Source organism: Tupaia chinensis, unplaced genomic scaffold, assembly GCF_000334495.1.
Source record: "Tupaia chinensis unplaced genomic scaffold, TupChi_1.0 Scaffold000644_1, whole genome shotgun sequence".
In the NCBI taxonomy this organism is placed as follows: Eukaryota; Metazoa; Chordata; class Mammalia; order Scandentia; family Tupaiidae; genus Tupaia; species Tupaia belangeri.
This window is the reverse complement of record NW_006160165.1, coordinates 4,739,282-4,764,857: the sequence shown is the minus strand read 5'-3', so window position 1 is coordinate 4,764,857 and position 25,576 is coordinate 4,739,282. Positions and strand designations below refer to the sequence as shown.

The 25,576-nt window shown below is 48.7% G+C and overlaps 1 protein-coding gene and 2 long non-coding RNA genes across 6 annotated transcripts in view; 1 reads left to right on the top strand and 2 right to left on the bottom strand.

Annotated features, from left to right (window-relative positions):
• The window catches only part of COL4A1 (collagen type IV alpha 1 chain), a gene marked incomplete at its 5' end in the record, with an annotated part of 154,760 nt that extends 143,693 nt beyond the window's left edge, over nucleotides 1–11,067 (top strand). The window contains 5 exon segments of the mRNA XM_027776198.1: nucleotides 738–950; nucleotides 2,212–2,389; nucleotides 6,139–6,253; nucleotides 6,837–7,009; nucleotides 9,631–11,067. Of these exon segments, the coding sequence (XP_027631999.1) occupies nucleotides 738–950; nucleotides 2,212–2,389; nucleotides 6,139–6,253; nucleotides 6,837–7,009; nucleotides 9,631–9,712 (761 nt within the window).
• Nucleotides 11,068–14,749: 3,682 nt separating this feature from the next.
• On the bottom strand, nucleotides 14,750–21,164 carry LOC102498415 (uncharacterized). 2 transcript variants are annotated; one of them, XR_003551253.1, is made up of 3 exons: nucleotides 21,064–21,164; nucleotides 20,623–20,699; nucleotides 14,750–14,972 (listed from the first exon to the last, which is right to left on the bottom strand). It is a non-coding gene; the product is annotated as an uncharacterized LOC102498415 (long non-coding RNA). The 2 variants fall into 2 exon arrangements; XR_336183.2 differs by lacking the exon at nucleotides 14,750–14,972 and adding an exon at nucleotides 18,581–19,284.
• Nucleotides 21,165–22,198: 1,034 nt separating this feature from the next.
• Nucleotides 22,199–24,480, bottom strand: LOC102498149 (uncharacterized). Of its 3 annotated transcripts, none has more exons than XR_336182.2 (3): nucleotides 23,573–24,480; nucleotides 22,816–22,918; nucleotides 22,199–22,448 (listed from the first exon to the last, which is right to left on the bottom strand). It is a non-coding gene; the product is annotated as an uncharacterized LOC102498149 (long non-coding RNA). The 3 variants fall into 3 exon arrangements; XR_001371224.2 differs by having other exon boundaries at nucleotides 23,637–24,480; XR_001371223.2 differs by lacking the exon at nucleotides 23,573–24,480 and adding an exon at nucleotides 23,112–23,347.
• Nucleotides 24,481–25,576: the final 1,096 nt, after the last annotated feature.

Here is a 25,576-nt window from a genome sequence, read left to right as displayed (position 1 = left end):
AACGTTCCTTTCCCCCCTGGTGTTAAAACCAGCCAATAGCCGTCACCCTCCACGGCTTTCTGTGGGTGACGGGCCATGGTGACAATTCTGTTTGTGCAGTGGCGGAGGAAAAGGAGAGCTGACGGATAATACTGACAGTGCTGGCCAGGAGCGCTGGGTGTGGGGTCCCCTCGGTCTGGATCCTTAGGGTCTCCCGTGACGATGAATGATGGCTGGCAGAGGCTAGCCAAACAAAGCATGCCCAGCCAACCTGAGGACAGGGTTGTGAGTGACACAGTTCCCCGGGGGAGGGAGGGCTGCCTACGAGTCGCCAACTGCTCCAGCTCCAAACGCAGGCTTCGGGCTGCTAGGGAAGAGCTGCCTGAAAATGAGGTGGTTTTACCAATTCTAAGGAACCCTCCCTTCAAGGAGCTCTCCCATCCTGTGTGAGTGATGCGCACACTCGTCAGTTCATTTTCACTATTCATACATCCATGCTCATGTGTTTCATTTACTTGCTGAACTAATTTGCTGAGCGTCCACTCTGCACCAAGCACTGTGCCTGAGGAACGCTCGAGGCAGCGTGTAAGAAGACCCTGACGGAGGCGAGGCAGGCTGTCATAGCTTGTCTTCCGAGTACCTTAGTAACGCGCAGGGGAAGACGCCTGGGGGCCTGGAAAATACTAACAGCCTTATGAAGACTGCAGCTTTGAAGGCTTGCAGATGACTTGTCTGTAATAAGCTTCTTTGTCTTCCAGGTCCGAGAGGATTTCCTGGCCCACCTGGCCCTGATGGGTTGCCAGGATCCATGGGGCCCCCAGGCACCCCGTCTGTCGATCACGGCTTCCTTGTGACCAGGCACAGTCAAACAATAGATGACCCACAGTGTCCTCCTGGGACCAAAATCCTTTACCATGGGTACTCCCTGCTCTACGTGCAAGGCAACGAACGGGCGCACGGCCAGGACTTGGGTGAGTCACAGCTGCCCGCCCGGCGCCCTGTCCTCCCTCTCTGCGGGTCTGTGCCATGGGCAGCAGGCAGGGCTGGCCCTCCTTCCCTCCATCCTCGTTAAAGGGACCATCAGCTCAGCGGCTGCCGTCTTCGACTGGGAAGCCAGGAACTACAAAGGCTGACTCTGGAAATGTCTAAGTTAAAAACCGTCGCTCTCACCTTTACATTATCACGTAGGGTCAAGATTCCTAACAGTGATACTCTAAAATAGAACGATTTAACTCTTGCCTATTTATTTTTATTTCTAAATTTCTTTATTTCTTCTATGAACACATGAGTGAGAGACAGGCACCCCCAACGGTGTCCCAGTGCCGTGACCCGCCCCCAGCTTCAGCCAGCCCTTGGTCGTGGGCACACATGTGCCCATGTACTCAGGGAGGTTTCTAGACACAGATCTGGAACCTTCCTCCGTATGTCCGCCTCAGCGCTGCGTTTGCTGCTGAGCCTCTCCAGACTCTGTTGCTCTTTTTAAAAAAATGCTCAGACAAGACAGTGGCATGGTGGTTAAGGTAGCTGGATTCCACATGGCTGACTGTACAGTTCGAGTCCTGGACCTGGTGTCTTGAAAAGCATGCCAGGCACGTGTGCAGGCATGTGCACAATCCTGAGAGGAGAAGAGTTGAAGAGGTTGTGGTGTGACCATCTCCCCTGCGGTGATCTTCTCTCTCTCTCTCTCTTGTTCTTTCTCTTTCCAGCAAGTGCACACACTCCGTAACAAAACAAAACCAAAAAAAGAGAAAATGCTCATGTTATCCTTCCTGAAATTCTGTCCCCCTCTCAGTTCAGATGAGCAGAAACCTGCGTATCTACCTCCTTATCTCAGTCTCTCCAGATCTTGTCCCCCCAGTTATGTGTCAACGCTCTCCGTCATGTAATGGTTCACATGTTAAATTGCTTCTAGAATTCAGTTCCAGGGAAAGATTTCTCTCTGCTGGTAAACTGGTTTATTCCTTTTCCTAAAAATGTCCTGCACAATTCCAGGGACACAGTGTGGGTGTCCCTGTGCCCGAAGACTAAGTTTAAGGGAATGCTCAGTTAGGATTATTCTGGTCTATTTGCTGTCTACTTTCTTCTCTCTGATAACAAGGAAAACGTGTACATCTCCATTTTAATGGTTCTGTTGCAAACGTGCATGAGATTGTGGGCCAGCTGACGTGGGTGGGCTTTCCCCAGAGGGGATGGGGACCGTGGAGAGAGGGCTCACGGGCTCTCGCTGTGCAGGCACGGCGGGCAGCTGCCTGCGCAAGTTCAGCACAATGCCCTTCCTGTTCTGCAACATCAACAACGTGTGCAACTTCGCCTCCCGGAACGACTACTCCTACTGGCTGTCCACGCCCGAGCCCATGCCCATGTCCATGGCGCCCATCACGGGGGACAACATCCGGCCCTTTATTAGCAGGTGAGTCGCGCGTTTGCCGCCCGAGCGTATAACTGAAGAAGGAGATTCGTGGAGTGGGCAGTTGTCAGATTCGCTTTGTTCATTCTTCCGCAGAACGTGGATGCGTTGCTGCTGCGTATTCATGTGATAGCCAAGCTTTGCAGTGGAAATTAGTGATAAGACTATTGGGTATAAAGTCGGCTATTCTTTCTAAAAGTTGTGCAGAACCGTGGCGAGACACTGCCTCGTTTAGAGAACTGTTCCTTACGGCTGAGTGTGGCCGCCCTCCCCTCCCAGCCCCGTACACCGTGGCTCCTTCAGCCAGTGTTGGAGCGGCGGCCCTTGACCCCCCGCCCCCCAGGCGCCTTTAAGACATTGGGAAGACCTCTGCTCACATGACGATTTTAAACATTTCAGTTGTTTGTGCTACAACACACACACCATCAAATTAGCATGTCCGCGGTGCTAGGTGTGCAGCGCGGGCCGTGAGGTATGCCTGCACCGTTAGGCAGGCCGCAGGGCATCAGCACCTCCCTCGCTGGAGCACCTGGGCCTTGCACAGCTGCAGCTCCACCCGCTTTACTTCCCGCCTCTTTGCACTTGACAGCCTTGGTGCTGTTATCGGCAGACGCGGCCTTTCCGTGGCAGGTGTACGCATTCAGCTTGATGACCCTGAGGTAGTCTGTGGTAGCGCATGTCAGCATTCCCCTCATTTTTAAGCCACATTGTGTTCCATTGCACGTACGTGCCGCCTTTGGCTTGTCCGCTCTGCGTCCTGGAGACACGGTTGCTTCCTCCTCGTGGGTTTTGTGAACGACGCTGTTACAAACACAATTGCATGGATGCCTGCTTGAGACCCTGCTTTTAATTTGGGGGCTGTATACTCAGAAGGGGACCCGCTGGGTCACATGCTAATTCTATTTTCAGTGTTCGAGAACCTTCCATATTGTTTTCCACCGTGGCCTTCCATTGCAGCCCACCAATGGTGCCTAAGAGGTCCCATTTCTCCGTCTCCTCACCAACACCTGTAGTTTCCTGCGTTTGCGATAGCAGGCCACCCCGATGTGTAGAACGCCATGCCGCAGACACATCGTACTGCCCCGATTATTGTGCGCCGTGTCTGTTCTACATATAGATCTATTTTATACATGAAACCAAAAGATAATGTTTCTTCCACACTGCCTTCCCTAACCCCCTCGTTTCTCCTCCTTGGGGTGGTCCCTGGTAAGAGTGACTGTGCTTGCCTGAACGACTTCCCGAGTCACCTGTCATTGCACTCAGTCGAGTGTGTGCTCGGGTCCCCAGGAGTCCACCTGGTAGGACTATGGGAAGCGGAAATTGCTGCGCCTGAAGATGACACATCAGTCTACCTTGGCCCTGTCCTAAGTAAAAGGCAGCTGACTGCTTAGCTACTGTCAGGAGAGTCATGAATCAATACATGCATTTGACTAATAACCTATTTTATATTTTTACTTTTTACGCATTAAGATAATAATGGATAAAAAGAGTAACCAGTCAGGAGGTTTCCCACAGGAAAAGGAAAGAAACAAACAAAGCTTCTCTTTATCAATGGCTTTCGAATTTAAAAGAAGACGTGGCATGGGGCCAAGGGGAAGGGGAAGGGGGACACCCCAGCTCCTGCCTGGGCGCAGAGAGGCCCCTCAGCTCCACTCTGTCCCCGTGACCCCTCCTGCTGGGGTAAAGGCGTTGGCTCCGGTGCTGGCAGGTCCTGGCGGATCAGTGTTACTAACGGGGAACCCTGGGGCAGAAGAGCTGGGAGGTGCTACTAGGGAAGAAAGTCGGGGTGTGACTGCCTACAGTAAAGTATTCTGACCATTTTCGTGTGTGTGTGTGTGTTCTAAGGAAACTTATTTTATGGATCTTAAAATGGAAAATATTGCTCACGTGCAGAGTGGTGCTTTCAAGCACCACTGTCCATGAACCCTGACTTTTGGTCTTAAGATCTTTCTTGTTCAGAGCCATGCCCTATACACCGGAGGAATACTAACAGCCTATGTGGGTTTTTTTTTTAGCTTTCCGTGGACAACAGGTTAGAAAATGACTATTCTTTTATATGTCTCCTATTCACTTCTTTGTAATGCTGGCATTTGACCTGGATTTGGTTGAAGACACAAGTTCCCCGGAAGGTGTTGATGTTAGCAAAATCCGGTCCAGGAGGAGCTGTGGGTTTTCCACAGCCCGGCCGGCAAGGCGGCTCTGGCTCTCACAGCCGCCAGGACCTACACTGGTTACATGTTCCAGAGCTTCACCTCTCGGGGCTCGTGACTCTTCTGTTAATAAGATTCTTTCATCTCGAGCAGAAAAGAGCAGCTTTACTGCTTTTATCCTGATGTAGAGCCGGGTGTTCTCTAGGCACGCTCCGACTTTCTGAAGATGAAAGTCACCAGAGACCGCTGACTGCTCACTGCTCAAGTGGACAGGCCCTGTCTACGTGCCAGGAGAACTGGGTCTGGTTCTGGCTGTGATGCAGCTAACCAGGACCCGTTTCCTTAGAAATGGCACGGGGAATAGCCAGCATGCATTCAAGGGCCCAGACCGCTCCTTAAACCCGTGTGTTTTCTAGCCTCCCTTCTGGTTGGGGCGAGGTTGCTTCAGTGGCGTCCTTGGGCCCACCTGGCCAGAGACAGCCCAGTGGCCAGAGCTCCTGCAGCAGCCCCGCCCTGACTCTGGCAAGAGGGTGGTGTGTGTGTTAGCTGCGTGTGGGGACAGATGCGGAAGGCCGGTTCCAGGAACTGTTGTTTAACTGCAACTTTTGCCTACATTTGTGTGAATAAAATAAAGTTTCATCTGCTACACATGCACGAGTCCAGAGAAAATCAAATAGCTAGTTCAGGCTCTTTGCCTGCTTTCCGTCCATTTTCATGCAAATGTTCCGACATAGCAAGGTGTGATTATTCACGCCATTTACCATCCTTTGTCAGCACTGTTGATGTTCCGCCCCTTCTATGATGCAAGTGTAATTATTTTACTGCTGGTGGCTAATTTTTTTTTTTTTTCAACAAAGTCCTATCCTACCAGCAAGGCTTCCCTTAGCTGAGCAGGTCTCAATGAAGGGAATACTGTGCTGTTTCACTCTATTCCTGGGTGCAGGCCCAGTGGTGAGCTTTATCCAGCCTGGTTTGGAGGAGTCCTGTCCCTGGAGGGATTTCTTGGGGGTCACTTCAGCTGGAGTGAGTGACAGCCTTCGGCCTTGAACAGCCGAGACCCTATCTGCTCGCTTTATCTGGAACCAGGTTCCGCAAGGAGGCGCGAGTACATATTCAGCCTCAAGTACACATGCGGTGCGTTAAGCCGCGGGCTTGCTCGTTCACTAAGTGCATTCCTTACGTTAGAGATTATTCGCAGCTTAAAACAAACGGGGGAGTCCGGAAGTGGCAGCCCTGCTCTCCTGTGGGTGCTGATAACGTGCTCCTTGTAAAAACTGGAAACACTGAGAGCACAAAGCTGAAAACAAAAGTCCCCTGCAGCCGCAGCCCTGGCCACCGCCCGGCTAGAGCGTGGAGCGCTGGTCCTCGCCCTACGGAACGCGTGGAGACCGGGAGTGTGGATCCAGTTTGGACCGGTGTGTTTCCATGCCCACACAGGCTAATGAAACCAACCGGAAGGCACCTCCCTGCGGTCTAAGCGACAGGCACGGGCTGGCCACTGGTCAGGATGCGATGGAACCAAAACGAGAGGGGGGCCGGGTGGGCCAGGTGGTGGTGGACCAGTGCTCCCGGCGCCCGCGTACTGAGTCTCGTGCCTTCCAGGTGCGCCGTGTGTGAGGCTCCCGCCATGGTGATGGCAGTGCACAGCCAGACCATCCAGATCCCGCAGTGTCCCAGCGGGTGGTCCTCGCTGTGGATAGGCTACTCCTTCGTGATGGTAAGTCCTGGACAACTTCCTGTTTCTGTGGGAGGGTTCCCTGCACCCCAAGAAGGTCATATTGCCTTTTCCAACCAATGTCACAGCGAATCCAAATTCTGTGGCCCCTCCCCCTCAGCTGACTGTCCCCTTCAGGAGCACACACAGAGGCCAGCCTGCTCCACTTGGGGACGGCAGGGTCTTCAGGCCAGACAGACAGCACCCTCCCCCCATGCTCTGCGCCATGCAGCCGGGATGAGGCTCTGCAACCCTGTTCCCCCCGCCCTGTTCCCGTCACCCCAGCAGTCTAAGCTCTCCTGCACACGGAACGGAGCTGGCCTGCCCATGCCTCAGAGCAGAGAGCGTCAATTGGGGGCAGGAGACTGCCTCCTCCAGTGAGGCAGTTGCCCGTCTAGAAAGTCCTCACGTGCAGTGGGCCCTGCTCCCGTCCCTGGCATGTGGCCGAGTGCTTGGGCAGAGCCTGTGCCCTGGCAAACAGGAGCAGGTGGCTCCCCAGAGGGCTGCCCAGCACCCTGGGAATGGTCAGTCCGTCTCCTGGTCTTGGAGAAAGGAATCTGACTCCTGGCTCACGGGAATCTCGCAGCACACCAGCGCTGGTGCCGAAGGTTCTGGCCAAGCCCTGGCATCTCCCGGGTCCTGCCTGGAAGAGTTCCGAAGCGCGCCGTTCATCGAGTGCCACGGCCGGGGGACATGCAACTACTACGCCAATGCCTACAGCTTCTGGCTCGCCACTATAGAGCGGAGCGAGATGTTCAAGTGAGTCGGGCACCCCTCTCGCCAGCTGTGCTTGGCTTTTATTCTCAGTCTTCTGTGACCCATTACCCAGTGCAGCCCCCGAGCTGGTCGTGAGACTGTCACCAGAAAGGCTGCTCCCACGTGCAGCGACAGGTCTTGGCTTCTGCCCCAGGAGAGGAAAACCGAGAGGGTTTTCAGAGGCAGGAGTTAGGTGCTTGGCTTCGAGCATCCACTTACTGAAGAGTTACGAAAGAAAAAGATCATTTTCCTGGGCCAGCAGGTGGTATGTGATTAAGTGCTGGATTCCCACATGGCTGATACTGGTTTGAATCCCGGACCTAGGGGGACTTGAAAATCGTGCTGTGTGTGCGTGCCCCAAATCCTGAGAAGGGAATGGAGGAGAAGGGATTGCGACATAGCCATCCCTCCTCGGGGTAATTTCTGACTTTCTTCTCTCTGACGTTCAGGTTGTACCAGTGCTGGGAGAGCTAATGAGAGTTGGAGGTTTTTTTTTGGTTGTTATTTTTTGTTTGTTTGTTTGTTTAGTTTTTTTTTTTTTTTTTTTTTTGAGAGGTTTTTGCTATAGGGCGTGTGCACTCTCCAGAAAGACAGAGAGACAGAAAGCGAGAAATCATCCCCAGGGGGGATGGCCATGCCGCAATCCCTTCTCCTCCATTCTCCTCTCGGGATCTTGGGCACGTACGCACACGCGCCCGGCATGAGTTTAAGTCACCGGGTCTGGGACTCGAACCGTGGTCGAGTACATGGGAGTCCAGTGACATAGCCATTATGCCTGCTGCTGGTCCCAAGAGAGTTGTTTTTAGATCTGTGCACATAGAAATTAATTTCAGCACAAACACAGCAGAAATTGATAAAGACCCTCCTTTCTTCCCTGGAGCGGAAATTCCACCTTGAAAACCACCACTCCAAGTGCTGCTTGCCTCGTGGGTGCTAATTTGGAGGCAGCCCGTCTCCCACGGGCAGGAGCTCATAAAGGACTCCGGCTGCGCGTGGTGCCAGCTCTGGCCTCTGAGCAGGCGCTGGAGCCCGACGGCGCTTGGGCAATGACCTATTCGTTCCCAAAATAAATGCCCCCACCCTGGAGATGAGCCACTGTTTACATTTTGTAGAGAATTACATGGAACTCTGCCATGATCCGCTGTCCCCGGCTTAGGTCCCAAGGGGCAAAGCAACGTATTTGTTCATCTTAATTTTTGGAGCATCGAAAAATGTACCACATAGGACCAGCAGTTGGTGTGGCGGGTCGCATTGCCTACTCTGCATTCAGGCCCAGACTTGGCGGCTTAAAAAACATGCTGGACACATGTGCATGTGTGGCCAAAAATCCCAGGAGGGGAGTGTAGTAAAAAGGACTGTGGTGTGGCCATCTCCCCCAGGGGTGATTTCTCACTTTCCCTCTCTCTCTTCAGTGAGCACATATGCCCTATGGCAAAAATATAAAAAAAGAAATACCACATACCTATTTGGTAGCTTATAAAAGGCTTTCTGGGCAGCTAGACACTGGGCACGACTGTCTAGACAGAATGTCACGGTTAGCTACTGGAACGAGCCCACCTGGGTCCTACCTCAGGAGCTGCAGCCTCCCATTCCAGGCAGGAATGGGGGTTAAACCAGCAGCCTGGTACAGTGAGCTAAAAAGCCTTCTCAGCAAAGTCAGATAAGGATCCATTGTTTTGAGGATACTAAATTGTTACAGTAAGCTGCTGCCTCAAATTTAGAACAATGCATTCTTATACACAGCTTTTTCTACAAGTTTGTTGTGGTTGCTATAAGGCATGTGTGCTTGCTGGAGAGAGAGAGCACGAGGAAGGGAGAAATCGGACCCCCACCCCGCCCCCCGAAGATGGCCATGCCAACCGCAATCCCTGCTTTTCCATTCTCCTCTCTGGACTTCGGGCATACAGGCACACACACCTGGTGTTTTTCAAACTGTGGTCTGGAACTAGCTGAGCCTGTCCGTGTGGGAACCAGCTGCCTTTCCTCCGTGCCACCTGCTGGCCCCTGCAGTTACTTTAATTGCAGTAGGAATTTGTCCACACTAACTGTAGTTCAGATCTCACCTCTGCAACAGTCAGATAAGGTGGGATTTCTAGGGTCAAGAAGCATTGGGGACATGCGTGCCTTTTCTTCTCTGTAGCCTCAGGTCAGACTATCGGTGTATAAGGCCTTCGAAGCCTATAAAAGCACGTCGGGGTCTAATTGTCCTCTGCAGAGTTTCTGTGCACGCACGCCATTCAGCATGTTTTATGAACACACGGTGTGTGTAAAGTCTGCAGAGGGTGACAATCTCTAATTCTCACCCTGCAGTTTATAACCTAGTTAAACAAAAAGGGCAGTTGTCACATGTTAACCCGAGGTGGCCGGGCTGCCCTGTGGGAAGCCAGGCAGAGGTGGGCGGTCATAGCTGGGTGGCCGAGTGGCCAGTGGCCTCCGGGCTGTGGGCTGGGAGCACCACCCTACCTCCCCTGTGCTGCTCTGAGAAGGAACGGCAGGCCCTGGTTAGTGCCGGGCTGGGGCAGTCGCAGGTGCCTCTGCACCTGTAGACCCTGCAGGCGGAGCGACAGGGCGGCTTGCGCGGTGGCCGGGGTGGGGAAGTGATGGCGCCCTGTGCTGCCTTGCAGGAAGCCCACGCCGTCGACCTTGAAGGCAGGGGAGCTCCGCACGCACGTCAGCCGCTGCCAAGTTTGCATGAGAAGAACATGAGGACGCAGCCCTGCGCTACTGTCCCGACATGGTGCTACTCCTCCTCCTCGTTTTAACAGCAACGAACCCTAGAAATATATCCCGTGTACCTCACTGCCCAGTATGAAAACCATAAAGTGCCTTATAGGAATTCGCATAACTAACACACCCTGCTTCATGGCCTCTACTTGCTGACGGAGAGAAAGGCAACCATAAGCTTTCAATAGTGGTAGCCAAATGGCACTTCTGATGAAATAAAGTGTCGGTATGTCCTACGGCCCGGTGCACTGAGGTGCGAAGTGTGAGAACTCCATCAGAACCCAAAGGTGCTAGGGCGCGGTGCCTCTACACTGCCAGCCGCTGCCATTCTTGTCCTAGGGAGTCGTCCCCCAGGTGTACATGTTTGTTTACATCCCCGTCTAGCCGTCTCCAAATTCAGGTCCCTCATCTGTGCCGAGAACAGCAATGCAGAGATGGCTTTCTCGTACCTCCATGATTTCAGACTCAGTAGCCATCTCTTCCAGCCCGAGTGTCAGCTGCCATCTTTCTGCTGTGTGGGGTACCATGCAGCCACCATGCAGAGCACAGCGTTGACGGTCCCAAAGCAGTCAGAAATTAAATATATATATATTTTAGTAATTTATATAAATGTCAGCAATTAGGCAGATCCGGTTTTAGTCTCACTCCCACGGTTGAAATAAAGCTTTCCTAGTTTTCTTCCTTTAAACGTGCTGTCCTTCCACACGGGTGTCAGACACTAAGATACTGAATGTGAAATGCCAGTTTTCATCGTTCACTTCCAAGCCAAAATGACCTATTGCCAAAACCAAACCCAGGTTCATGAACGTGGTGTCTATCACAGTGAAACATGTACGTTGAGCTTATTGTTTTTATTCTGTATTAAATACTTTCAGGGTTTTAAACACTAATCACAAACTGAATGACTTGACTTCAAAAGCAACAACCTTAAAGGCCTTCATTTCGTTAGTTTTCCTCATTCCGCATCTTGGCGAGAAGCAGCTCCGTTGAAAGAAAATGTCAGTATTGTTCACATAAGCACCTTCGGGCCGCCGTCTCGGTTTCCCACCAGCTGTGTTTGCAGACTGCAGTGGGAGCGGATGGATCGCAGGAGGGCAGATTAGGACTGTCCCGCCTGAAATGACATTTCACTGAGAGTCTCCAAAACGTTTGTCAGACTACTAAGGCCTTTTATGTCATTTCTTTAAATGTGTATTTCTTAAGAATTCAAATTTGTAATAAAACTATTTGTATAAAAATTAAGCTTTTATTAATTTGTTGCTGGCAGTGCCACAGAAGCATTACAAGAAAAGTTACTGCCCGAGCCACTAATAAAGGTATGAGCTTTGCGTCCCTTAGATCATTTCCATGTCGCTCTTCGTTCCAATGAGAGGCCTAGCCCGGGGGAGGCTTACAGCGGCGGCCCCAAAGACACACACTGTGACTGCGCTCTTCCTCCTCCCGCCCACCGAGCTCCACCCATACCCTGAGCTGTCAGGAGGGCTGGCCATGTTCCAGCACAGCTGGAGTGAAGAGAAGCAGAGATGGAGAACGGCCACGAGCACCGCCCCGGCCACGAGACGTGGGTAAGGACTGAGCTTAGTACGCAAAGATAGGTGAGCAGAGGGCGGCACTCAGACGTTCGGGAAGCGGCCAGGGAAGAAGACGGCAGGTTTCTTTTCCTCGTGTTTTGACTTCGCTCGGTTATGGAGGCTGAGTGCGCTACTGCGGATCAGGAAAGGCTGTACGAGGTGTGCTCGGCCGCCTCACCTGAGGAGCAGGAGCAAGGGTCACCCAGGATGACATATGTAGCCGGAGCCCCACGTAGGTCAGGAGATAGCCAGCAAGGTCTGACTTTGGGCGCCTCCTCTCCTCTTTGGACAGAACTGATGGAAAGAGTTCTGTTTTTATTTTAAAATATATAGAATAGGGGGGAGGGGTCTTCACAAAGTTCATGGAAAATGCCTATTATGAAAAACCCATGCGTGCATTCAAAAACTTTTGAACCAAAATAAACTCATTCTTTAATTTGATTTTTTTCTTTCTTTTTTTTTGGGGGGGGGGAGAGGCTTTCGCTATAAGGGCGCGTGCGCTCGCCAGACAGACAGAGAGAGACATAAAGACAGAAAGCGAGAAATCACCCCCCAGGGGGGATGGTCACACCACAATCCCTTCTCCTCCATTCTCCACTTGGGATCTTGGGCACACACGCACACTTGCCCGGCATGAGTTCTAAGCCACCGGGCCCGGGGCGCGAACCATGGTCTACTACGTGGGAGTCCAGCAACATAGCCATTACGCTAACTGCTGGTTCCCTTAATTTGATTTTCTCTCCAAATCTTAAAGTCCCTCTGTAGAGAAGACAATGCAAGTCAGGCTTAGTTCCTGTTGGGGTTTCTGAGCGGTAGCAAACTCATCCCTACAGTAGCTATTTAGAGCATTTTGTTTTCATTTATAAAACCGATCTTCGTGCAACATGCTTTTATACACAGACAAGTTGCTTTGCATATGAAAGCATGATTATAAGACCCCTTTACCCAGCAGTCAGCTCGTGTGCACGTTGTAAGTTATTCTGAAAGCAATTTCCATTTTGTAAAAATTAACTTACAGTAAAACTCGCTTGTTTTGATGTTGGGTTCTGTGAATTACAGCACATGCATATTTTCGCACTACTGTCACCAAATCAGCACCCAGCGTACATTGCCCCAAAAGCCCTTCCAGCTCCTATTACATGGTTCCACCCCACCCACCTCTAGCTTGGAATCAACCTTTCCCCCATGGCTGCAGTTTACCCCAGAATGGGACAACACTGTCCGATCTTTCAGGCCGTCTTCTCTCACTCTGCGTGGTGCATTTGACATTCAGACTGTGCGTAGCAGTCGCTCGTTCCTTTTTACTGCTTAGTAGGATTGCGTTTTACAAACAGACAAACCACCTTTATGGTCTGCTCATCTGTGGGACATCTATCTTGGTCCTTTCCAGCTTTGATCTTGAATAGAGAAGAAGCACTACTCATGTTCAGTTTTTGTGAGAACATAAGTTTTCTTTTATTTAGAGTAAATACTCAGGACTAGGATTGCCATTTCATGTGGTAAGCATAGATTTAATGTTATAAGAAACTTCCAAACTTATTTATTTATTTTTGCCATAGGGTGCATGCGCTTGCTGGAGAGACGCGCAGAGGGAAAGTGACAAATCACCCCCATGCAAACCATGCTGCAATCCCCTGTATGTAATTCTTCTTTCAGGATTTTAGGTGCACATACACATACCTAGAGTGATGTTCAAGTGACCATGTCTGGGTTTCAAACTGTGGTCAGCCATGTGTGAGTCCAGCACCCAACCAACATGACACTTGCTAGATCCTCCCAGACTGTTGTGTTGTTGGAAAAGTCACAATGCATTTCTGCATAGAAAAATTCATCCTGACTTTTCTGACAGTCCAGTATTTTGCAGTGTTGCTGTACCATTTTGCATTTCCATCAGCAATGTCTGAGCACTCCAGTTGCTTCATGTCTTCACCAGCATTTGATGTTGTCAGTTTGTAGTAGGATTTAATTATGGCTTCAATTTTCGTTTCTCTAATGATTAATTATAATGACTGACATTTTTTGTTCATCAATATATCTTCTGTGAGTTAAATCTGCTCATTTACAAAAAATAGAAGTTGTTTTCATAACAGTTAAGTTCTAAAAGTTTTTTGTACATTCTGGTTACATGTCCTTTTCTGGACATGTGATTTGCAAATTCATCCTCTTGATCATTTCTTCCACAGAACCAAAGTTTTTAATTTTGATGACATAATTTATCAGTTTCATTTCATTTCATGAGACATGTTTTTGTATGATATGTATAGGAATCTTTGATTTGTTCTAGTCCTTAAGATATTCTCCAGTGTTTTCTTCAAAAGTTTTATAATTTTTACATATTACATTTAGTATGTGATCCACCTATGGTTCATTTTTTGTTGCCTTAATTGTGGTGAAATTCACATAACATAAAATTCTCCATTTTAAAGTAAACAGATAGCAGCATTTAGTACTTGCACAATGTGGTGCGACCACCTCCTGCCATTTGGTTTCAGAACATTTAGCACACCAGACCCCATACCATCCAGCAGTTGTGCCCCATCCATCTGTCTCCCCAGCCACTGGGAAATAACAGTTTACTTTGTGACTCTGTAGCTTTACCTACCCTGGATATTTTACACAATCGAATGATACACTATGTGAGTTTTGTGTCTGATTTCTTTCACTTAGCGTGGTGTTTTTGAGGTTCATCCATGTTGTAGTATGTATCAGTGCTTCTTTCTCATTATGGCTGTAGAATGTCCAATCATTTGCCTATCTGCTTGTTCAGTCATGGACATTGGGTCTGTTTTGCTAAGCCATTTCGCTACTTTGAACTGTGTTACTAGAAGCATGCATGCACAGGTATTTGAGTCCTTGTTTTCAATTCTTTTGTATATATACTTGAAGTAGAATCTCTGAGTGATGTGGTTACTCTGTGTTTAAATTTTTGAGGAATTGGCAAACTGTTTCCCCTGGAGACAGAACCATTTTACAGTCTTGCCAGCAATGTATGAGGATTTCAATTTCTCCTCATACTTGTAAAATTTGTGATTTTCCCATTTTTGATTGTAGTCTTCTTGGTGGGTGTAAAGTGGCATCTTGTGGTTTTGATTTGTATTTCTGCAATTATTATTTTGACACATTTATCAAAAATTACTTGGCCATAGGTAATGAATTTTATAATCTGTGTAATTTTTTAAAATGATGTGTTAAATGTAGATTAAGATTCATTACTTTCTTTCTTTTTTTCTTTTTTTTTTAAGAGAGATTTTTGCTTTAGGGCACATGTGGCTTGCTGGAGAGACAGAGAGACAGAAAGCAAGAAGTCACCCCCCAGGGGAGATGACCATTTCACAGTCCTTTCTCCTCTCAGGATTTTGGGCATGCACGTACATGCACCCAGCATGAGTTTAAGCCACTGGGTCTGGGACTTGAACCACAGTCAACTGTGTGGGAGTCCAGTGATGCAACCATTTGCCATCTGTTGGTCCCCAAGGCTCATTACTTTCTACATAGGTATTCAGTTCTTGAAACAATTAATACAGATGTTGAGCAGCTTTTCATGTGATTGTTGGCCATTTATCTTATTTGAAGACATATCTGTTCAAGTTCTTTGTCATTTTTAAGTTGGGTTATCTCTTTGTTATTTAGTTATAAAGTTTTTTTTTTTTTCTATAAGGTTCATGCACTCACTGGAGAGAGACAGGAAAGAGAGAGATGGAAAGTGAGAACCCCACAGGTGGGATGGCCACACTACAATCCCTTGTCCTCTATTCTCCTCCTGAGATTTTCTCCTTTATTCTCTCGAAATTTGGAGCATGCACATGCATGCCTGGTGTGTTTTTCAAGCCACCAAGTCTAGAACTAGAACTGTGCTTTTGGCAATATGGGATCCAGCCATCACATCACTGGCTGGCCCAGTTAGTTTGGGTTTTGTTTTTGTTTTAATCATCTGAACACTTAACTCTTATCACATATATGGTTTACAAAAATATTCTGCCATTCTATAGGTTGTACTTTTACTTTCTTTATTTCTTTTAAGAGATTTTGGCTATAGGGCATGTGTGCTCACCAGAGAGACAGAGAGATGGAAAGTGAGAAATCACCACCCCGAGGGGCTGGCCACACTGTGGTCCCTTCTTCTTTATTCTCTTCTCGGGATTTGGGGCACACAGGCACACATGCCCAGTGGGAATTTAAGCTGCTGGGTCTGAAACTGCAGTCAGCTAGGTAGGAGCAATGTAAACATTACACCATTTGCTGGTCTCTGCTTTCACTTTCTAAAACAATATGCTTTAGTACAAAAAAGTTCTGAAGTTGATGAGTATGGTTTTCCTACTGTTACTTAGAATCTATTGCCAAATCCAAGGTTGTAAATGTTCACCTCTAAGAATTTTTACGTTTTAGCGCTTACACTTAGGTCACTAATCTACTGTCAGTTAATTTTTGTGTATAATATGTAGAAGGGATCTGATTTCATTCTTTTATGTGTGAGTATCCAACTGTTCCAGCACCATTTACCAAAGAGACTACCCTTTTCTCACAATTATTTTTGACCCCTTTTGTCAGAAATCAGTTGCTACAGATGTATGGATTTTCTGATCTGTTTACTTTTAAAAAATTATGTATTAGATGCATTAGATTAAGGTTGATTATTTTGCCCATAGGTATTCAATTCTTAAAACACTTCATGAAAAAGGCTGTAATCTCCCCATTTTTACCTAGAAATTGAATATAGGTGTGGTATTATTCAGGTTATCTATTTTATCTTGGATAAGTTGGATAGCTTTTCCTTTCAAGGAGTATTTCATATTAATTTGTCAAATTTGTGTGTAGAGTTGTTTATGGAATCTCTCATCATGTTTATGTCTATGACATCCTCTATTTCTTTTCTGATATTAAAATTTTGTATCTTCTGTTAGTTTATCAGTATTAGAGATAATCATTGATAATTTTTTCAAAAGACTAGCTTTTGGCTTCACTGATTGTTTTCCTTACTGTTTTTATGCTCTTAATTTCATCAATATTTTTGCTCTTATCTTTATTATTTTCTTTCATTCTCTTGAGTTTTTTTTTGCTCTTATTTTGAATTTCTTTTGCTCTTATTTTCTAGTTTTTAAAGATATTTAGATGACTGATTTGAGACTTAATAAAATAAACATTTAATGCTATAAATGTTCCTGTAAGCACTTATTTATCTGCATCCCATATATCTTATGTTGTATTTTCTTTACATTCAGTCCCAAAAATTTCTTAAATTCCTTGAGAATTTTTTGCTTCATGCTTTATTTGGGTGTGATTAATTTCCACCTGTTTTTAGATTTTTCTGTTACTTTTTTTTGCTATGTGGTTTAATTTCATGGTGATGATAGAACATACTACATATCATTTCAATAATCTTACATTTGTGGGAACCAGCAGTTAGCGTAATGGCTATGTCGCTGGACTCCCATGTAGTCGACCATGGTTCACATCCCGGATCCGGTGGCTTAAAACTCACGCCGGGCGCGTGTGCGTGCGTGCCCAAGATCCCAAGAGGAGAATGGAGGAGAAGGGATTGCGGCATGACCATCCCCTCTGGGGGGTGATTTCTCGCTTTCTATCTCTCTGTCTCTCTCTGTCTGTCTGGCGAGTGCACGTGCCCTGTAGCGAAAACCTCTCAAAAAAAAATAATAATAATCTTACATTTGTTAAGGTATTTTTTTAAGACCTAAGAGATAATCTTTCTTGGTGAATGTTCTATGCACAACTGAAGAGAATAGGGGCTTGCAGGTATTGTAGTGGTTAGGGTGTTGGACTCCCACATTGCTGACCACAGTTCAAGTCCCAGACCTGGTGGCTTGCTTCTCACCCTCTCTCTTTCTAATCAAATTATTATTATTATTATTAATAAATATAATTAAACAAATATCTTTTTAAAAGAATATTCACTTTACTAGTTATTGTTCTGTAAGTGTCAGTCAGGATCCATTTGGTTACTGATCCTGACCAGTTTTTAAATATCTGTTAATTTTCTATCTATTTTAGTTTTATCATCTACTGAGAGATGAGTATTGAACTTCCTATTATTAGTTAAGGAGTTTTCAATGCCTCCCTTCAGTCGGGACATTTTTCTTTATCTACTGCTAAGCTCCATTAGTAGGTGCACACATATTTAGTGCCGGTAAGTCTTCCTGGTGAGCTGATCTTTTATTATGCTGTGCGCTCCTTTGTTTCTGGTGATGACGTTTTGCTCTGATATCTACTTTATCTGATATTAATAGGGTCATTCCCCCATCTTTCTTAGGATTAGTGTTGCTTGGTATATCTTTTGTGTTCTTTTTATTTTTTTTAGAGAGAGATTTTTGCTATAGGATGCATGCGCTCACTGGAGAGACAGACAGAGAGACAGAAAGCAAGAAATGACACCTCAGGGGATGGCCACACTGCGATCCCTTCTCCTTTATCCTCCTCTGTGGATTTTGGGCACACACATACATGCACCTGGCATGAGTTTAGGTCGTCGGGTCCGGGACTCAAATGATGTGGGAGTCCAGTGATGTAATCACTATGCCATTGCTGGTCCCTCCGTTTATTTTATTTATTTTTTTGGAGAGGTTTTCGCTATAGGGCGCATGCACTCGCCAGACAGACAGAGAGAGACAGAGGGACAGAAAGTGAGAAATCACCCCCCAGGGGAGATGGCCACATCGCAATCCCTTCTCCTCCATTCTCCTCTTGGGATCTTGGGCACGCACACACATGCGCCTGGCGTGAGTTTTAAGCCACCCAGTCCGGGACGCGAACGGCAGTCGACTACATGGGAGGCCAGCAACATAGCCATTATGCTAACTGCTGGTCCCGTCCCTCCGTTTTTTTAAAAGAATGATTTTTTATTTAACTGTATTATTATTATTATTTAATTTGAGAGAGAGAGACAGGGAAAGTGAGAAACAAGCCAGTAAGTCCGGGACTTGAACCACAGTTGTTTACGTGGGAGTCCAGTGCCCTAACCCACCACGTCACCTGCCAGCTCTTCTCCTTTGTGTTTCTTTTACTTTAATCCTATCCATATCATTATTTCTGAAGTGAGATTCTTGCAGACAACATATAGTTGGTTCATAGTTTAAAAAATCTATTCTGGCAGTCTTTGCCCTGTTTAGTTTTTTGATTTTTTTTTTTTAAGGTTGTTGCCAGAGCACGTGTCCTCACCAGAGAGGGGTACAGAGTGAGAGTGAGAAGTCACCCCGAGGAGGGGTGCCTAAGATTCAGTCCCCTCCTCCTGGGATTTCGGGCATGCAGGCATGTGTGTATGCGTACACACACACACACACACACACACACACACACACAGCATGATTTTCAAGCTGCCAGACCCAAAACACAAAATGCGTTTGGGCATGTGGGACTCCAGTGCCTTAACTGCCTTGCCACATACTGACCCCCCAATCTTTGTATTTTAATTGGTCTGCTTAGACTGTGTTTATGTTTCGTTTATTAGTATGTTTGCATTTAAGGCTAACATTTTATTACTTGTCTTTTAATTTATTACTTCTGATTTTTATTTCTCCTTTCTGTTATTTAAACACTGTCGAGTATGCTATTTTAGTCTTATCTGCTGTGTTGTTTACTATACATGCACGTTTTTTAAATTCAGGAGAAGCACAGTCTACTGTATTTGCCCAAGTGCTTCTCGTGTCTCTCTTTCTCCCTTTATTCCGGATGTCCCGAGTTTTCTCACACGCTCTGCTTGTGTCCAAAGAACTTCCGTTTGCACCTCTTTTAGACTAGGCCTGCTGGTGATGAGTTGGTTTTTACTTTTTGTCTACAAATGTTTTTAGGGGCTGGGCCATGGTACGGCAGTAGCACAGGGCTTGCAAAGCTGACCCACATGGGGCTGAGGTCTGGGTTTGCCATCCGGAGACTTCCTGCACACACTGGGCGTGGGCGTGATTCGGGGCTGGTTGGGGTCGGCAGTGAGTCGTATGAGGATCCTGTTGGGATGCCTGTCACATCTCTCCTTCTCTTGTGAGAGAAAGAAATAAATACACTTTTTAATAAAGAGAAAATGTCAGGACCAAGAGATGGCATAGTGATTATGTCACTGGACTCCCATGTAGTTGACTGTAGTTCGAGTCCCGGACCTGGTGGCTTAAAACTCATGCCAGGTGTGTGTGTGTGTGTGTTTGTGTGTGTGTGTGTGTACCCAGTATTTCCAGAGGATAATGGAGGAGAAGGGATTGTGGTGTGGCCATCAACCCCCCCCACCCAGGGCTGATTTCTTAATTTCTGTCTCTTTGGTAAGTGCACATGCCCTATAGCAAAAATCTCACTCTAAAAAGAGTCTTTCTCTTACCTTTTCCTGAGAAATACTTCTCCTCAGACAGAATTCTGGCAATCCCTTTCTTTCGGCAATTCAGAATGTTGTTTCTTTTCTTTCCTGTGGTCTCTATGGTTTCTGATAAGAAGCCTTCACTCCTTCACATCACTTTTCCCCTCTACGTATTGTTCTCTGGCCACTTTTAAGATTTCTCATGTCTTTAATTCCCAATTAGTTATGACATGTCTGGGTATAATTGGGTTCTCTGAGCTTTTTGCATCTGTAGATTTATGTCTTTCTCCTATGGAAAGTTGCTCATTTGGGACTGAGCAAGCCGGTGACTGGGTTGGGTTCCAGGCTGCACGTCCCCTTCCCCTGTGGCTCCCACACAGGTCCATGGGTGGCAGCTTTTGATCCGTCCTGTGTACCACCAGCGGCCTACTTGGGTGTGGGCAGTGTGGGCAGTTCTTGGTCATTGGCAGGCTGTTAAGAATCAGACTTATGCCTGCTAAGATCAAAGGCAAGCCCAGGAGCTCATAAAAAAATCAATAAATAAAAACATTACGAGGGCTCCCTCCTGAGCTCCAACCACCTCATGCCACTCACATCACTCTCTGGTTTCCTGGGGTTTCTCTTTTTATTCCTTCTCCATTGAACAGGCTCTCAACTTCCCTCACTCTGCACACACTTCCCATGGCTTTCTTGCCCAATCCATCTGCTACCATTTATTTTCAGTCTTCTCCTTATTATTTTTTTAATTGCGAGAGGGTATGTACACTCACCAGAAAGATAAAGAGGAGAAGAGAGATGCAGCTCCCAGTAGGGTGCGGTCATGCCACAATCCCTTCTCCCCATCTCTTCATATGTTGGTATTTGGGGAATGCATGGACATGTCCCTGGCATGTTAAACTACCAGGACCAGAACTCAAACCACAGTTGGCAATATGGCGTTGGCTACAAGGCCTAGCACTCCCTTCAAAGTCTGCTAATAGCTGCCCCAGGCGTGCAGTGGGGAGACAGCTAAGTGTGCTAGGCACTCTTACCTGGAACGGGCACCAGCCACATCACCAGTGCAGACACGTGGAGAGTGCTAGCTTCCACGGCTCCAAGTATGACGTAGCTGTGCAAATAAGAACAACAGCTCGACCTGGCTCCTCTGCAACACCCTCCCCTCTTCTCTGCTGTGGGTGCCCTGCAAGTCAGTGTTTTAGTTAACTGCTATGCAAGGGCTTTTCTATGTTAATAGCCAGGTGCTGGCTCTTCCCTGCACCTCCTGTTACTGCTAACTGTCTAAACACGCCTGGGCTCGTTCTCATTTTAGGCACCACTGTTTTCACATGAGAATTCCCCACATCCTAGGGCCTGGATGCTCAGCCCATACCCTCACAATCTGTATCTGATCTGGCGTGTGGACAGGTGACGGCACTCTGTTGGACTCACGGAAGTAGACAAGTTCGGATTCAGATTCTGACCCAGTCACTTACGTGCGTGTGGCCTCGGAGAAGGTGTTAAGACCTCTCAGAGTTCGGCATCGCTTAGGCCGTTCTTATTGCAGTTATTCCTGATCAGAATCATGGATGCCAGCACCTGCAGGAAGAGGAATGTGTGTGTGTGTGTGTGTGTGTGTGTGTGTACCCAGTATTTCCAGAGGATAATGGAGGAGAAGGGATTGTGGTGTGGCCATCAACCCCCCCCACCCAGGGCTGATTTCTTAATTTCTGTCTCTTTGGTAAGTGCACATGCCCTATAGCAAAAATCTCACTCTAAAAAGAGTCTTTCTCTTACCTTTTCCTGAGAAATACTTCTCCTCAGACAGAATTCTGGCAATCCCTTTCTTTCGGCAATTCAGAATGTTGTTTCTTTTCTTTCCTGTGGTCTCTATGGTTTCTGATAAGAAGCCTTCACTCCTTCACATCACTTTTCCCCTCTACGTATTGTTCTCTGGCCACTTTTAAGATTTCTCATGTCTTTAATTCCCAATTAGTTATGACATGTCTGGGTATAATTGGGTTCTCTGAGCTTTTTGCATCTGTAGATTTATGTCTTTCTCCTATGGAAAGTTGCTCATTTGGGACTGAGCAAGCCGGTGACTGGGTTGGGTTCCAGGCTGCACGTCCCCTTCCCCTGTGGCTCCCACACAGGTCCATGGGTGGCAGCTTTTGATCCGTCCTGTGTACCACCAGCGGCCTACTTGGGTGTGGGCAGTGTGGGCAGTTCTTGGTCATTGGCAGGCTGTTAAGAATCAGACTTATGCCTGCTAAGATCAAAGGCAAGCCCAGGAGCTCATAAAAAAATCAATAAATAAAAACATTACGAGGGCTCCCTCCTGAGCTCCAACCACCTCATGCCACTCACATCACTCTCTGGTTTCCTGGGGTTTCTCTTTTTATTCCTTCTCCATTGAACAGGCTCTCAACTTCCCTCACTCTGCACACACTTCCCATGGCTTTCTTGCCCAATCCATCTGCTACCATTTATTTTCAGTCTTCTCCTTATTATTTTTTTAATTGCGAGAGGGTATGTACACTCACCAGAAAGATAAAGAGGAGAAGAGAGATGCAGCTCCCAGTAGGGTGCGGTCATGCCACAATCCCTTCTCCCCATCTCTTCATATGTTGGTATTTGGGGAATGCATGGACATGTCCCTGGCATGTTAAACTACCAGGACCAGAACTCAAACCACAGTTGGCAATATGGCGTTGGCTACAAGGCCTAGCACTCCCTTCAAAGTCTGCTAATAGCTGCCCCAGGCGTGCAGTGGGGAGACAGCTGAGTGTGCTAGGCACTCTTACCTGGAACGGGCACCAGCCACATCACCAGTGCAGACACGTGGAGAGTGCTAGCTTCCACGGCTCCAAGTATGACGTAGCTGTGCAAATAAGAACAACAGCTCGACCTGGCTCCTCTGCAACACCCTCCCCTCTTCTCTGCTGTGGGTGCCCTGCAAGTCAGTGTTTTAGTTAACTGCTATGCAAGGGCTTTTCTATGTTAATAGCCAGGTGCTGGCTCTTCCCTGCACCTCCTGTTACTGCTAACTGTCTAAGTACCACGCCTGGGCTCGTGCTCATTTTAGGCACCACTGTTTTCACATGAGAATTCCCCACATCCTAGGGCCTGGATGCTCAGCCCATACCCTCACAATCTGTATCTGATCTGGCGTGTGGACAGGTGACGGCACTCTGTTGTACTCACGGAAGTAGACAAGTTCGGATTCAGATTCTGACCCAGTCACTTACGTGCGTGTGGCCTCGGAGAAGGTGTTAAGACCTCTCAGAGTTCGGCATCGCTTAGGCCGTTCTTATTGCAGTTATTCCTGATCAGAATCATGGATGCCAGCACCTGCAGGAAGAGGAACAACCCGATTGGCTACCCTCATCCACCATCCGTTCACTCCCTCCTCACTTCTTCCATCCAGATCATTCGGAAGATCATTCCGTGTTCAACCTCCACCCTTCATGTACCCCTTTGTCGGTCCGGCCTGACCGTCCACCCGGTGTGTGGACAGCTGCATGCGCATGCACTCGCCCCTCACCCATTGCTCATCTTCACGGTCTGTGTGTGCCCGTTCTCGGGAACTAGGGAGGTACATGGGAAACAACTGCGAATAAGCAAGCCCATAAGAAGTGGTCTGAAAAAAAAAAACGTGAAAGAAACTTGTCTCTAGTCAAATATGTAAAATGAGGTGAAAGCTGGGATCGGCAGTGGTGGCTTGACTTCATCACACCGGGTCCTTCCCAGACGCTCTGCATCCTGGCCTGCCCTGCGGGTCACTGATCCCTCCACCCTGACAATCAGGAGAGAACAGGAGCCAGGGATAGGGACGTCGACCTCGCTGGCCAGGTTCTGTGGGAGTTTGCCCCAGCAGCTCCACGAAGGCTGGAACGGCTGGAACGAGTCTGCTCCAAGTGACGTACCCTGGGGTTGCGACCCGCCCCCGTGCGACGCTGCCACCTCTGCAGGAGGAGCTCAAGACTCCTTCCGCCCCGCGCCCACCTGCGGGAGGCGCCCCCTCCCTCCCCTGCGCCGCAGCACGTTGACTGCAGCCGCGCTGAATCACCGTTTCCGCAGCCCCCGCGGGCAGCGCTTCCTCCAGGAAGCCGGGTTTGTGCGTCCTCCGCTGCGCGTGGCCCGCGCGTCCCGCTCTCCGCGGACTCGCCTGAAATAGGCGCGCACGTTCCCGCTGCGCCCCGCGCCGCCCGCAGCATCTGTGCGCACGCACCGCGCGGGCTGAGTCACCGCGCACTGAGTCACCAGCAGGGACCAGGAAATGCCTTTTTTAGACTTCCAGCCTTAAGTAGAGCTGCGGGTGACTTCCACCTGGTGTTGTGTTTTATCCCTGATGTCGCCGCGGATGAGTCCTTGCCGGAGTTGCACGTTCCCACGCGATTTCCTTGATTGGCCGCTTAGGGCACATTTCCGCACAAGTACCCACGCACCTGTCCGAAAGGCTGTCTGACGCGAAGTGGGAAATCCTGCCGGGAAGAAGTGTGCCTGCATTTAAGCCTCAGTAGACCCCGCCATCCACGGGAATCTCCGGGGCGGCTGCAGGTGGCGCCCCGTCCTCTTCCTCTGACGTCCTGTCCTCCAGGGCTGCGGGTTTTGGTAAATGGGCCGCAGCTCTGCCAGTGGGACTGGGTGGTCACCGACGTGGCCCTGAAGCACATTGCTGCGTCCTAGTTAGGGTCTAGGCCAGGTGCAATTTTAAAATGTGACTGTTGGAAGGAAAGCAGGTGGAGAAATACTCCAAATATACTGAATGCACTTTCGCCAGAGTTTGTGACTGAATTATGGTGGTGAAAATATGGCAAGAACGCGCTTTTGAAAAATTGTGAAGGGCATGCGTCTTCACTGCTTCATGGTCTCCTGAAGAAGCCTTCCTTGCCATTGTTTCGGTAAATCCCATTCTGGGGCACGGTGCCTGCCTCCCGGCATGGCTCACAGCTTTGCCAAGCTGGGAATGACAGCCTAGCCTCGGGCCTGAAAGGCAGGTGTTCTCGGACCTCTGGGCTGAAGTGGTACGTCATGGCGGGGAAGACCTGCCAGGGAATCTACCGGGCAAGCCAGCCTGAGCCCATCTTCCTCAGCAGGGGCTGCTAAGCTGGCACCGACAGACTCTCCACGTCTGTTGGAGCTGGTCACTAGGTCACACTGAAGAGAGGCCTGGGTTCCGCCCACAGTGCTCCAAGAGAGCTCAGACAGCTGGGCAAGTGCCTGCCCTTCCCGCAACCCCCTGCTGGCCTCCTCAGATGCACCCCTTCCTGGGTGGTTGCTGAGGCCTGGGTCAGCAGGGCCTGTGCTTGCCCTCCTGTGCAGCTGAAGGGGCCTGCCTGGCCCACAGCGACTTGCTGTGAGCTTTGTCTGGGGGCCTGGGTGGGGCCGAGCTCAAGCTCTCCTGGCCCTCTGGGAAGGGGTCTCTAATGATGAAGGGATCCTAGCCCTGAGAGGCAGGGACACCAGCATGCGGGCAGAGACTGCAGCTTGAATGGGGTGGGGGTGGGGTAGCAGAAACTCACCTGCAGGTCCCTGGAAGGAGCCCCGCAGAACCAGCAGGCCAGGGCAGAGGTGACAGCCACCCTACCCTGCCTGGTCCCTAGCCCCGGGGGAGTAGCACCAGAAGAAGGGGAGAAGATGCCAGCAGGACCACGCCCAGAACGGCTTGCTTATCCGTGGCGTATTCCGTGGGCACCGCGGGCAGGTGCCAAACCCTATGGAGCTCCTCTTCTTTTTAAAAAATTATTTTAAAATTCATTTTTTCTATGTGTATGTGTGAGAGAGACAGAGAGACAGAGAGAGAGAGAGACTGAGAGAGACAGGAAGCCCAGGGGAGTCCTCACACCCTAATCTTCCCCAGTCTCAGCTAGCCTTGGTCATAGGCACATCCACGCTTGCCAGGTGTGCTTGGAGAGGTTTCTGGACTTGAACCCAGGGCCTTTTCCACATGGATCCAGTTGTGTCACCATGGGACCACATCCAGTCCCTGGAACTCTTCTTAGAAAG